The sequence below is a fragment of the Vigna umbellata genome, chromosome 4, assembly GCF_029865625.1.
Source record: "Vigna umbellata cultivar VRB3 chromosome 4, Vumbellata_1.0, whole genome shotgun sequence".
NCBI lineage: Eukaryota > Viridiplantae > Streptophyta > Magnoliopsida > Fabales > Fabaceae > Vigna > Vigna umbellata.
Window position 1 is genome coordinate 18,188,473 of NC_142168.1, and position 13,987 is coordinate 18,202,459.

Sequence of the window (13,987 nt, forward strand, 5' to 3'; positions counted from 1 at the left end):
GCGATGATCACCCAAGAACAGCAATAGCAACAACAACAGGAACAACAACAACAACAACAACAGCAACAACAACAGTCACAACAGGAGGACGCCCCTACAGATGATCCTACTATACCTCCTGTGAGCACCAAAGGCTCATGCTCTATTGCAGATTGTACTGATTACAATATTCAGTATGAGTTTTGGGTTGATGAGGATCCTCCGTGCGTAGTGGCTGTGGGACGACAGATTGTAGGAGGTCAGACCATTCATGGTGCTCCTTTATTGCCCACTCGCGCAGGGTAATGATTGAGGATCCAAGAGACCCTGGGCTCGAGTGCCAGTGCCTACATCTAAACTCCAATTCGTGGGGGACACCTTAGGCACATTTATAGCTTGGCCTAAGGCTATGATGATGCCATATTTTGGCCCACTAGCGGTATTATATTCTTCTTTTTATTATCTTAAATCTTCAAGTTATAATTAAATGATCGCTAACTTTTGTAAATGTAAGTTATAGGTCTACTGTCCTGAGAAACAAGCAATGGCTCAACCTGTGAATGAGGCTCGTGAGGAAGCAGAAGACGATGATCCTATATCCATATTGACATTGAGATTAAATAAGTTGAGAAAAGGACCGGTAGAGCTGCTGTGGGAGTTAAGAACATTTGGCCTCAAGTGCGATGTTCCATTGTATATTAATTTCGATGATGCATTTGAGATTAATGGTGGAGAAAAAATGTTGACCAGTGCATGCATACAACTGTGGTGCATGTAAGTTTTTTATTTGTTATTTTCCAATTTGTATATTAGTATTATTACTTTTTAATAAATATACTTAACTTTATTCTTATAGGTACATGGACACCATCGTAGTGGAATTAGGTCAGGCGTCAGTTTATGGCTTTCTTGAACCTCAGACCATTCAACAATCTGGAAACACATTAGATTCCAAAAAATCATATATTCAAACATGGATGACTGAGTCTAACAAAGAGATATATATCGCGCCATACATTGATGCGTATGTGTTTCCCAATATTGTCAACTTTTATCAAATTTTAATCAATAAACTCACTAGTTGTTGGTACATGATAGGGGCCATTGGCAACTCATGGTGATCATTCCAAAAAAAGCACAAGTTGTATGGTTTTGTTCTCTTCATAGGAAGATGAAAACGGACTTAAAGTCCTTGATACAAACGTAAGTATTACATTCATTCTTATCAATTCATTATGATATTAATATATTAACTTATGTTTCTAATGTGTCAAATTTGTTTAGAGTTGTGACTAGGACCAGAGGACAACAACTTGAAATTATATATCCTAAGGTTTGAATTTGTGATCTTTAACCTTTAATTTTCGTAGTCAAATTTAAACCATTACATTTGACTAAGTTCTTTCACATGTTTAGTGTGATAAGCAGAATGATTCCTAGGCATGTGGCTACTACATGGATGAAGGCAATCATTCGAGCAGAAATCAGAGGGGAATGGACTGAGGTAGAAATTTACATTTGAAAATCTTACAAGTATCAATAAACTTTTGACATTAAAACGAATATAATAGTAAAGTTTCCTTGATTTTGTAGCGGTTCAATACTACCTCTTCATTGTCCAATGCAGTAATAAAGACGATAAGAGAGGATTGGGCAGGATATTTGAATAAACATTTTAAATAGCTATAGCTTTAGATTTTTCCTTTCATGATAGTAGCATTTTCTTACTTGTGAAGCTTTTAAACTGTAAATAGATTATTGTGAATAGATTAATATTGTCAATAGATGAATACTGTGAATAGATGAATGGAAAATTGGGTTCTTTTAAGTTTTGATGATAACATTAGCGTCTTTTAGTTTTACTATTTAATTGGAATTGATGAATTGATGATAGCATGGTTAAAATTAATTAATTCTGTGAATATATATGAATTGGAAAACTGATTTCTGTATTTCAGGTTTGGTTAAATGAGCTAAAATGAATCAAATTTAAAAAAGAAAACACTGACGATAACGTCGAATTATACATTGTTTGAAGTTCATATATGTATCTTAACATCTCAAATCGACAAGTTTGATGTTAACATTACATCAATTCTCTATCCATTCGACGTTAAGATTACGTCCTTTCCCCTTATACGTGATGTCAAATATTCCTTTAAATATAAATATTTATTCAAATATTACTCAAAAATTGACGTCTACTTTGAACTTCGACGTCAATGTTACGTCAAATATCTTCCACAACAACGTGAACTTTACGTCAGTTCCCCCGTTCATGAGACGACAAATCATACTATAAATCTAAATATTTATTCAAATATTGGGCGTCACACTCTTTACTAGTCGACTTAAAGTCACGTCGTTGTACAAAATCGACAAATATTACGTCAATTCTCTAGCCATTTGACGTCAAATTGTTGGATTAACGTCGCCTAGTAATGTTCGACGTAAAATTTACGTCTCCAAATATGACTGTTGATGGATTGACAAGTGTACCAAATCACACAAGTAATACAAAATGGTAAGACCAAGTATCGTATCCCAGAGGACTCTCGACACTAGACAGTTGTGTGACAACTCGATTAATTAAGACTTAAAGAAAACGAGATCATTGGTTTCAGATGCAAAGACAAAAAATTAAATATGAATGCAAGTTGATCAATAGCAGAGTAACAAAGAGATGAACGGATGTTGTTTAATATGAGATTAGTATGTTGTTGGGGTTAGATTTCACCAAGTTCCCTCTCGTGTATATAAGAATTCTTCTTTATGCATTAATGCTAACGTCACTCACTAAATCACCTAAACTCGATCCCTTGGCGAATAAGCCTGTCCTTAATCACCAGTTCATGCAATTCCTAGCATTCCTAGCAATTAAATGTGAAGATCAAGAGCTTAAGACGACCAAGACTCATACTGTCATCCTTGAGAAATATTACTCTTGGGAGAATTCAACAAGAACCTGAATTGTAAGGAACCTCCCGACACTCATGCAATTCATAAATCATGCGATGAATGAGTTAAACAAAGCATGTAATAAGCATACATGAATTACTCTAACAATTAATGAAAAGCATATATGATTAAGAATCAATTCAAATACATGAGAGTTCACAAGGTTACATCCCCCAACAATAAATAGAGTTTAGTTCACCATAGACATTGTGAGACTAGATGAATAACAGAAAAACACGAGATAGCAAAACCCTGAAAGTAGAGGATGGAAGCTCCCGCCTCCGAATCTGCCTTCAGAGAATGGAAGAGTGTATTGTTGTGCTGCTCCAGCCAAAGATGCCAAACCTAGGACGCCTGGGTCCTTTAAACAGAAACAAAGCCCAAGCCCGAGAAACTAGCACTCAAGCACCCCACTTAGGGCGCCCAGGCGGTGAGCGGTGGTCTTCCACGCTCAAGCCTTGCAGAGGTTGCCCAAGCTTCGTGCATCCAGCGCTCAAGCGCCCCAAAAGGGGTGCCTGGGCGGTGAACGACACTTTGTGCGCTTAAGCCTTCCAGAGGAAGTCCAAGCTTCGTTCTGTTGGCGCTCAAGCGCCCAAAAAGGGGCGCCCGAGCAGTGAGCAGTGGTTTGTTGCGCTCAAGCCTCCAAAAAGGGCGCCCAAGCCTCAAGCTTCCTTCCTTCTGGTGCTTCAGACCTTTCTAAGCTCCATCTCCTTAGAACTTTATCCCCGCTTTCCATATTAACTCATTTTCTATCAAAACAAAGGGAATTAGTCATAAAATCATCAAATTCAACCTCAACTCTCTTATTCACACAACTTAACATAAAAACATGATTCCAAGCAAGTTTCTAAGCAAAAAAATGTTCATTTAGTATCAAAATTACATCACAGATAACGGTATTTTCAACCGTTATCAATGACGTCGGACTGAAGTTCGTCGTTAAAAGCCAAAAATAACCGACGTAATACGTTGTTTTTGTACTAGTGTTCTGACTTGAGCGTCAGAGTGCTTTATGCAGGTACTCCACCGGTCGGCATCATAAGAGCTTAACTTAAGCGGAGAGGAGAACGATCAGAGTGAATCGCAAGTGATGAAGTATAAGGGAGTGGAGGAAGAAAGGACGATAGTCTCGTACCCCTTTCAACCGAAACAAAAACAAAATGAAAGTTTTTGGATGTTAATATTCAATAGTAAAATAGATTATCGAAGGGTTTTCCAACTAGATATTTTCTTTCTTTTCTTAAGATATAGAAGTTTCTTAAATAGTTACAGCATATCTCTAATATTGTTTAGGGATGTTGAATGTGTACAGACAGCCCTTGTGTAACAGTTTCATATATGAAAATTCTGAATGACTTAGCCTAAGTCTTCTACATGGATACATGTCACCAACCTGGGTGAGATAGACACTTATAGGAAGATTATGGTCTATTACATATCTTTGTAAAGTTAGAATATTGTGTGATGAGTACTCCTAGTGTTTCATATGCATATGTAAATATATATAAATATTTTTCCTATAAAAAAATACATGGATATAATGTTGAATTTTTCTTCAATTAAAAATAATTCACTGCGTTATTGAAGGAAAATATTCATTATCAACAAAATCACTTGATGAATATTTTGGACATTTTTTAAAGGAATTTCTCTTCTAAATCAAATGAATGAAAAATTTGCATATGAATTTATATAAAGAATGTCAAATCAAAAGATTAATATATTCATAATAGATATGTTTGAGGATTAAATGTTCACAGTTTTCTAACTTATAAAATGGATTCGATTAGGAAAACCAATACCTTAAGGTATTGGACCGGTTTCATTTTCTTCTTTGTTTTCTAACATGCTTAATTTTCTAACGCATATGTTGAATTCAAATATATAGGACAAATCAATAGTGTAAAGTTTTTGGACCATTTTCATTTGTTTTATATGAAGTCATGCTTAAATTTTCAAACGAATTAGAATAAAACGATTTTGGACCAATTTCGTTTTCTTCACTTCAAGTGTCTTTATACTTCTTTTAACACGTTAAATGAATTGGAATACAATAGTCAATAGCTTATAAATTCTTTATGGACCACTTTCATTTCTTCTTTTCCAATGTCTAACATCTGTAATTTTCTAACCCATAAAATAAACTCAAACAAGACAACCAAGGACCATTTTCATTCTTTTAAAGTGTCGCATACTTAACTTTCCAACCCCGTTAGTACAAAAACAGTGTATAACGTCACGCGTTTAGCTATGAACCACTGAATAACCAACGTTAAAAGTGATCGGTGACATTTTTATAAATAAATGTAATTATTAGACGTTGTTTAGGACTGTGATTCGAAATCAATTTGTTATAAAACGTCGAATATTGAGAAGTTCAATGTCCTATTGGCTAAATTTCATAAAAATGTTTTGCACGAAGGTGAAAATGTACTTACTTATGATGTCGAATGCCTTAGAATTAGACGTCAAAAGGTTATAAAATGTTGAATGTCCTAGAGTTAAACGTCAAAAGGTTATTGAATTCAATAAAAATTTAAGTAAAAGGTTAAAAATTCATTCACTTTATCTTAGCGCGAGACTCTCTTTTCTGCTCAAACTTTTCTCGAATGAAGTTTGACGACCACCAAATGTAATATTTTTTTCATTTGATACAAATGCATGTTGATTAACTACTTTAGGTATATGATTTTCGTTTGTTTTGACTGATTGTTTTCGTGTTCTTGTTTTTTATAGGTTCATTTTGCTTTCTCTCTCATTGGTGGCAATATTTTATTCCGACGAACCCACCTTTTGAAGATTAGTTTTCGTTTTCGTTTTGAAAAATTTGTTTGTTCAACTTGTTTGTTGTTTGTTGTTCTTGTTATTTGTTGTTGATACTGCATTACACATTATACATCTAAGGTTTAGATCAGAACTGAGAGTATATTGAAAACAACTCCAAATGACCTAAAAATTTGTCATAGTTTTTGTCTTTTTACATTTGTTGTGTTTCTGCTTTTCAAAAATGACCTAAAAATTTGTCATAGTTTTTGTCCTTTTATATTTGTTGTTTTTCTACTTTTCAGGTCTCGTAGAGTTGTAAAAAAGGATCACAACACATTAGCAAAATTTGACGTTAATTGACGTTGGACATAAAGCAATATCTGATTGGGGACGTCAAATTGTTCAATGTCCAACGTCAATTAATGTAAATTAACGTCAAATATTTTAAATTCGACTTCATTTAACTTCTTTCGATATGATGTCGGTCTCAAATTTGACGTAAAAGGTCAAAAGACACCGACGTTATACGATTCTTTTGTACTAGGACCCATAAAATAGTATGAGAGAACCATAGCTTTAGAGTTTTGGACTAGCTACAATTTTTCTCTTTTAAATATGTGATAAATTTTCTAACTTATAAAATGGATTCAATTGGGGAAATTAATGAATTGATATTTTCCGACTAATTTCCTTTTTCTCTTTTGCAACCATCATGTACGATAAATAGGTTGTTGCTTTCTTAGGAATACTTTTATTTTTCCTTCTGTGTTATTTGTGAACTGATTTTCCATTTCAGAGCGAACTAAGACTGTCATTATATTTAGATATTTTGAACTAGTTTCTTTATGGGCGTGGTTAATTTCTTCAAACCTAGGTTTTAAAGTTTTAACTCATTATAACCCATTCATCCAGTCACACATCTTACAGTTCTAATTCCACACAACTCATGCTTTGAAATAATATACACATCATGTGAACTAAGTGTAGTTTTCATTCATCTTCATAGTTTTCTACCTTGCCAAGTAAGTTAGAAAAATGAGAAAACAATAACATCCATGTCCACATTGATCAATACATTTGATGGATTTCTTTTATATGTTTGTCATATTAGTTTATACAATTAATGATTCTCGTGTATATAGAAACTTAATAAGTTATAGTTTGAAATGTCATGAAGAATATTTTGTGTATGAAGAAAACACATCATAATTAATAGGAGTTAAATACAAAATCATAGTTTTACATTCATTATTTGACACTTTATTTTCTTTCTACTCTTTTTTTGTCATAAAAATACAAAATTTCAATGTTTTATCATCATTTTACTCTTTTGAATTTACTCTTTTGATACGTGTTAAATGAATATAAAGGTTTGTCATTCTATCATTACATTACATCTTCCATTCACCTTATTGTGCATTTCATACCATATCTCCACAACATGGAAAAAATATAAAACATCTTAAACTGTTTTTCTTTTATCTTTCACTTTATTTTGGTATTCTCAATCATTGGTTAGTTTCAATTTAAAATAATCTTTAGTTCTCAATTATAAATTTTGATATTATAAAAACATTAAATTGTTTGAAATAATTTTATATTATAACTTAAATTATTTATTTTAAATCTATACAAGTAAAATTATTTATTTATAATAACTACTATTTTATAGATTCAATATTTCATTAATAAATATTGATAAAATATTATAAAGTATCGGAGATGGATAGCGTCAAACATGAACAACATAGACGCATGATCCAAATTAATCAAGTATATAGTACATAAGACATACATTACAATTTAAGTTTATTTAATAAAAAACAGCTATCATGTATCTAATGTTTGCCAAAGAACGATGGAACTCTTGTATGCTAAAATAACAACAAATAATTTCCATATCTGTGAATTCTGTCCTTTTTTTATATATTTATATTTAGTATTATTAAATGAGGGAAAAACCAACCAGCTGACCAATTGTCAACATAAATGTTGTCAAATAGTTTTTTGAACTTTGCAAGTTAGTAATTGTGTTTCTGAATTATTTATTCCTTTTGCTTTAATTTACTTTTTGTGCAATTTGAATGTTTCATATTCTTTTTCCTTTTCTCGTAAAGTGTTTAATTTGCTAATAGTAAAATAGATTTGAATAGTAGAATCCTCAAGTTCTTTGGACCAATTTCGTCTTCTTCGTTTCAAGTGTCTAAGATACATGCTTAATGTTTTTTCAAACCCATAGAATGGATTCAAATATGACAACAATGGTTTAAGGACTTCCTGGGCTAGTCTCATTTTCATCTTTTCAAAATGTCTAGCATGCTTATCTTTTCTAACACTTCAAATGGATTTATATACAACAATTAGTCGTTTAAGGTCTTTTTTTTGGACTAGTTCGATGTTTTCTCTTTTCGGTGTGTTTCAAATTTATAAGCTATTGATAAGGAAATCAATAACTTGAGATTTTTGGACCAATCTTATTTTTTATCATATAATTAATTTTTAACCAAAAAAAAGAGAGTAAGAACAATCAACAGCTTCTTTTTTCTCAAGGCAAGTTTTATTTTTCCTTTGCATTATTGGTGCACTAATTTTCTAACTCGGTGGGCCTAATAGTAAGATTTTTCTGAAATAGTTTTAATTTTCCTCATTATGTGATTATTCGTGTGGTTAATTCAATCATCTTCCTCGTTCCGGAGAAAACCAAATTAAAAGAAAAAATTAGGCATATCATAGACTTTTGGACAGACGCAACCGGTTCTTACAATTATGAATATAAATGAATCATAGTTTGTTTCTCGCAATATACTACTCTTGTTTACTCTTCCCTCAGTTCAAATTATTTTATATCAGAAAAACTACAATGACTGCTTATTTTCTCAAAACAGTTTACGTTCTTCTTCTTTCTTTGCTTGCCTCAGGAATTAGTATGAGATTGAAGAACTCAAGTGAAAGTGAGTGCATAAAGAGGGAGAGGCAAGCACTCCTCAGCTTCAAAGAAGGTCTCATAGATAACTTTGGCATGCTCTCCACTTGGACCAATAATACAGATTGCTGCAAATGGAAAGGCGTTCAATGCAATAGTCATACTGGTCATGTGCAACTACTTGATCTTCATGGAAACTCTCGAGATACACCCTATTTGAGAGGTGCAATCAATGTCACTTCATTCATTCACTTGCCATATATTCAATACATGGATCTCAGTCATAATAGTTTTGAACTGAGTTACATCCCAGAGTTCATGGTCTCCTTCACCAACTTAGGATATCTTGATCTCTCCCATTCTTATTTTGCGGGTACGATTCCTCCTACACTTGGAAATCTCTTACAACTACGTTATCTAGATCTTGGGGAAAATGTTCTTTGGGGAGAAATTCCGATTCAGATTGGGAATCTGAAACATTTACAATATCTTGATCTTGGAGTGTTTTATCTTTCCGGAAAAATCCCATCTCAAATTGGGAATTTCAGAAAGTTACAATATCTCAGTCTTGGATATAACACTCCTCTATATACAACCAAAACGTCAAGCTATATTTCAAATTCCCTTTGTGGAGAAATCCCTTTTCGCATAGGGAATCTTCCATTGTTGCACACTCTCCGACTAGTTGGCCATTTTGATATAAAACCTAAGGATGCAAAATGGTTGTCTACTCTCCATTCTTTAACCATTCTTGAGCTGAGTTCATTGCATAATATTAGTTTCTCTCACCAGTGGCTATTACAAAGTATTAATAAGCTCATTCCGAACTTGAGGGAGTTGAGGCTAAAAAATTATGATCTTTTGGATGATGATATTCAATCTTTGTTTCATTCACATTCTCCCAAAAGTTCCATTCCTCTTACCATCCTAGATCTCTCTTCTAATAAGTTGACATCATCAACACTTCAATTCTTGTTTAACTTTAGCCTTCATCTTAAAGAACTTTATCTTTCTCACAATAATATAGCTTTGCCACCTTCTTTATGCCCAAATTTTCCATCTCTTAAGATCCTCGACCTCTCTAATAATAATCTAACATCATCAATGTTTCTAGGGAATTTTAATATAAGCACTAAACTGCAAGAGCTTTATCTACGAAACTGCAGTCTTATAGACAGAAGTTTCCATGTTTCATCTACTTCCACAATGAAATTTTTGTCCTCACTTCAAATCCTTGATCTCAGTCATAACTTTTTAAAATCATCTCCTATATTTTACTGGATTTCTAACTTCACCACCAATCTACTTATCATTGATATTAGTAGTAACTTGTTAGAAAGTCCCATTCCCGGTGCATTTGGGAAAGCGATGAACTCTCTTGGATATCTTTCTCTCTCCAATAACAAACTTCAAGGCAAGGTTCCGTCTTTCTTTCGAAGCATGTGCATATTACAAAGATTAGACCTCTCAAATAACAAGTTGAATGGCAAACTTGCGAGCTTCATTCGAAATTCTTCATGGTGTGGCATACACATATTACGGGAATTGAACTTATCTTATAACGGAATTACTGGCAAAATATCCAAGAGCATCAGACTGCTATCTGAGTTGGAGATTTTATCGTTGGAGGGGAATTCTTTAGAGGGTGATGTCACTGAAGCTCATCTTTCTAATTTTTCCAAATTATTTTACTTAGACTTGTCAGGTAACTCGTTATCTCTAAAATTTGGTTCGAGTTGGATTCCTCCCTTTCAATTAAGTTACTTGCATCTTGCATCTTGCAAGCTAGGTCCGAGTTTTCCTTATTGGCTCCAGACTCAAAATTCCATAGTATCGCTAGATGTATCTGATAATGGGTTGAATAATTTAGTACCATAATGGTTTTGGAACAAGTTGCAAATTCTGTACAATTTGAATATGTCTCACAATAATCTCATTGGTTCAATCCCTAATATGCATTTGAAGCTTCCTTACAGGCCATCTATAATTTTAAATTCAAATAAATTTGAGGGAGAAGTTCCATTATTTTTACTAGAAGCTTCCGAGCTCTTACTCTCTGAAAATAAATTTTCAAATTTCTTATGTGGAAACATCACAGCATCAAACTTGGCCACTTTGGATTTATCATACAATCGAATAAAGGGGCAACTTCCAGATTGTTGGGAATCGGTAAACCAATTATTGTTTCTTGATTTAAGCAGCAATCAATTTTCAGGGAAGATACCTATCTCCATCGGTACCATTGTCAAATTGGAAACTTTGATTTTACGAAACAATAATTTAACGGGCGAATTGCCTTCCTCTTTGGAGAATTGCAAGAATTTAATTATGTTGGATGTGAGTGAGAATATGTTGTCCGGTTCAATACCATCATGGGTTGGAGAAAACATGCAGCAATTGATAATCTTGATCATGCGAGGGAATCAGTTCTCTGGAGATATTCCCCTTCATCTATGTTATTTGAAGGGTATTCAATTGTTGGATCTTTCCAAAAATAAGATGTCTCACGGAATTCCAACTTGCTTAAACAATTTTACAGCATTGTCTCAAAAGAGCATCGACAAAGCTGAAACTGAAAGTCGTGTGCATTGGTACAATACTACTTACTATGAAATTTATAATTTCTTCGGTGCTACTTATTATACGTTTCATATAACGTGGATGTGGAAAGGTATGGAACGCAGCTTCACACATCCCGAATTGATTCTTCAGGGTATTGATCTCTCGTGTAATAATTTAATCGGTGAAATCCCGAAAGAGATTACATACATGCTGGGGTTAGTTTCTTTGAATTTATCAAGAAACAATTTGAGTGGAGAAATTCCTTCCGATATTGGAAATTTAAGTTCACTTGAATCCCTTGACTGGTCAAGAAATCAATTCTATGGGAGAATTCCTTCTTCTCTTTCTCAAATGGATTTTCTCCAAAACTTGGACTTGTCACACAATTCTCTTTCTGGAAGAATCCCATTGGGAAGACACATGGATACATTTGATGCCTCTAGTTATGAAGGAAATGTTGATCTTTGTGGTGAACAAATTAACAAGAGTTGTGAAGGAGATCAGACATTAGTAAAGCCTCAAAAAGCGGAAGTCCATGGAGAATATTATGTTTTCTATGAAGCATTATACTGGAGTTTGGGAGTAGGATTCTTCACAGGCTTTTGGGGCTTATTAGGTCCATTACTACTTTGGCAACCATGGAGAGTGACTTATCTGAGGTTCTTGAACAGACTAATAGACTCTCTATTTGTAATGGTTCAAGTGAACTTAGCGAAGCGCAAAAGGTAGATAAACAACTAACAGAGTGCAGAAGGTGGTTCAAAAACTGCTGGTATATAACTCTAATAACTTCTTTCTTTGAATTTATAGTTCTTATTTCTCCTTTAGATAATTAAATCAATAGGTAGGTTTTATATTGAAATCGAGAATACCTTTCTAAAAAGAAATGTACAAGGCTTGCCATGAATGTAAGTGTTAGAATTTGATTCTTGCTTACAATAAAGCACTAAACATACTTTAATTAATTGATGTCTCTCTCAGCTACATACTGATTTTCATCAATTTTATTAAACATTGATTATATCCTACGCTCCTATTCATGGCTTTACTATTGGTAGTTCCTTTTTTCCAGAAATAATTGTTTTTATTGGTGTAAAGGAATTATTGATAGTGTGCTCTGTTATGAGAAGTTTTCATTTTTTTCAAATGAATTAGGCGTAGGCCCTTTTAAAAATGCTTACATGTTATACACTTTTTTGTGTACACTATTGAGTTTAAATAATTTAGTTTACAACTAAAATTTGATCTCCAAATTGTTTTTCCATCATTACTGATATTGTTTGTCATCATATGAATCTTAGCACAAGGTTATAATAACAATTCGCTTCATTTAGTTTATCATTAATATTTGGTTTCCAATTTTTCTTCCTTCATTACTAATTTTTGTCATATAAATTTTAGCACCAAATTTGCAGTTTATGATGATTTGCTTCAAGACTCCATTATGAGATGAAAGCATTACAGATTGTTGGCAGTGTGAGATTTGGAGGCTGAAGTTTCTTGAAGCAATGATTTGACAGTGTGTGGTTGTATAATCTATAATATAAACTTAATTTCAAGCCAAGAATTCGAGATATCCTAATTTGTATATGTAAGAATATGGGATATCTCAAAAATTTGTAATTCAGAATCCATTGAATCTCATCTTTAATTACTCTTTCATACATTCATATCCCAATGGCAGGGACATTACATCTAACTTCTTATCTATCACAGTATATAAATATTGTTGATGTTATTTTAATACAATTATATAGTAATAGAATAACACTTATGATAATATGTTAAAAAAAGTTATATAAAAAATGTCAAAAAAATGTTTTACATAATTAAATAAACAACAAATAAAAATATTAAAAAGATACAACATTAAATAAAATTGCACAAACATAAAACAAATGTGTAATTAAGGGTATGATAAGATAAAAGATATTTTAGACATCTAAGAAAATTTTTAAGATATCAAATTAATAGAACTGTTAGAACGATAATGAAAAATTATTTTAACAAAATAAAAAGAGTTCTTTAAATGAAACAACTTAAAAATAAAAGAATAAAGAAGAAAAATATTTTATATTACCCAGTAAATAAAGAGACATAAATTGAGAGTTAAACATTAAAAAAATAAACAATAAAAAAAGTAGTAAAAATATTTAAATATAGGACGTAACAAATATTTAATTTACATATATCATTTAAATATAACTAGATAAAGTTGTTCTGATAAGAGAGAAAGTATCTCCAAGATGTGATTGATTTCACACCAAACCTAAACAATAAAAAAGAATAAAAAAGTGTGTAACTAAAATTAAAAGAAAAATTATAAAATTAAAGACTAAGAATAATAAATTGAATACTCCTTAATTAATTGAGGAAGATGGAATATAAAGCTTCCACACTAAGAGAAAAGATGAAAAAAAGATAACTAATTGTAAATAAGAAACTTACTTATATGAAATTATGATAGACTATCTATCTCTTGTCCTCTCAAACGTGTGACCTGATTGTTAAAAAAAGTATACAAGTATAACCTAAAAACTAGAGAGAATATTGAGAGTTTATAATTGGTTTAATCATTCACTAAGTCCCTATTTTTGCATGGAATCTCAATTTCGTCCCTTTCTTTCTGAAAATATCAATTGGGTCCCAATTTTATGAAAATTGCAACAAATCGATCCTTTCCGTTAAATAGTGTCAAACGGCGTTAAAAAAATTTATGAGAGGATGCTGAGATGACGAACGAACGCTCGTCCACCAGCGAACGAACGCTCGTCCACCAGCGAACGAACGCTCGTTCAC

General features: G+C 32.5%; 3 protein-coding genes across 3 annotated transcripts; all 3 read left to right on the top strand.

Annotated features, from left to right (window-relative positions):
* Positions 1–523: 523 nt before the first annotated feature.
* Positions 524–1,961, top strand: LOC148199410 (uncharacterized). Its single transcript, XM_088112650.1, has 5 exons — positions 524–753; positions 836–1,003; positions 1,078–1,182; positions 1,396–1,483; positions 1,938–1,961. Exons 1-5 carry the CDS (start codon positions 524–526, stop codon positions 1,959–1,961), a joined length of 615 nt encoding a protein of 204 aa, XP_087968776.1.
* Positions 1,962–8,563: 6,602 nt separating this feature from the next.
* LOC148199411 (receptor-like protein EIX1) lies at positions 8,564–10,504 on the top strand. The gene has a single exon (XM_088112651.1). It carries the CDS (start codon positions 8,564–8,566, stop codon positions 10,502–10,504), a length of 1,941 nt encoding a protein of 646 aa, XP_087968777.1.
* Positions 10,505–10,925: 421 nt separating this feature from the next.
* Positions 10,926–12,852, top strand: LOC148199412 (receptor-like protein EIX2). Its single transcript, XM_088114505.1, has one exon. The coding sequence runs from the start codon at positions 10,955–10,957 to the stop codon at positions 11,915–11,917; it is 963 nt and encodes a 320-aa protein (XP_087970631.1). The 5' UTR covers positions 10,926–10,954; the 3' UTR covers positions 11,918–12,852.
* The last annotated feature ends 1,135 nt before the right edge of the window (positions 12,853–13,987 follow it).

Bases quoted from the DNA above. Each gene is read 5' to 3' on its own strand.
- LOC148199412 (XM_088114505.1), top strand. From the start codon at position 10,955: ATGTTGGATGTGAGTGAGAATATGTTGTCCGGTTCAATACCATCATGG.
- LOC148199411 (XM_088112651.1), top strand. From the start codon at position 8,564: ATGACTGCTTATTTTCTCAAAACAGTTTACGTTCTTCTTCTTTCTTTG.
- LOC148199410 (XM_088112650.1), top strand. From the start codon at position 524: ATGGCTCAACCTGTGAATGAGGCTCGTGAGGAAGCAGAAGACGATGAT. The intron at 754-835 runs GTAAGTTTTTTA...TTATTCTTATAG, and splicing joins TGCATACAACTGTGGTGCAT to GTACATGGACACCATCGTAG. The intron at 1,004-1,077 runs GTATGTGTTTCC...GGTACATGATAG, and splicing joins ATCGCGCCATACATTGATGC to GGGCCATTGGCAACTCATGG.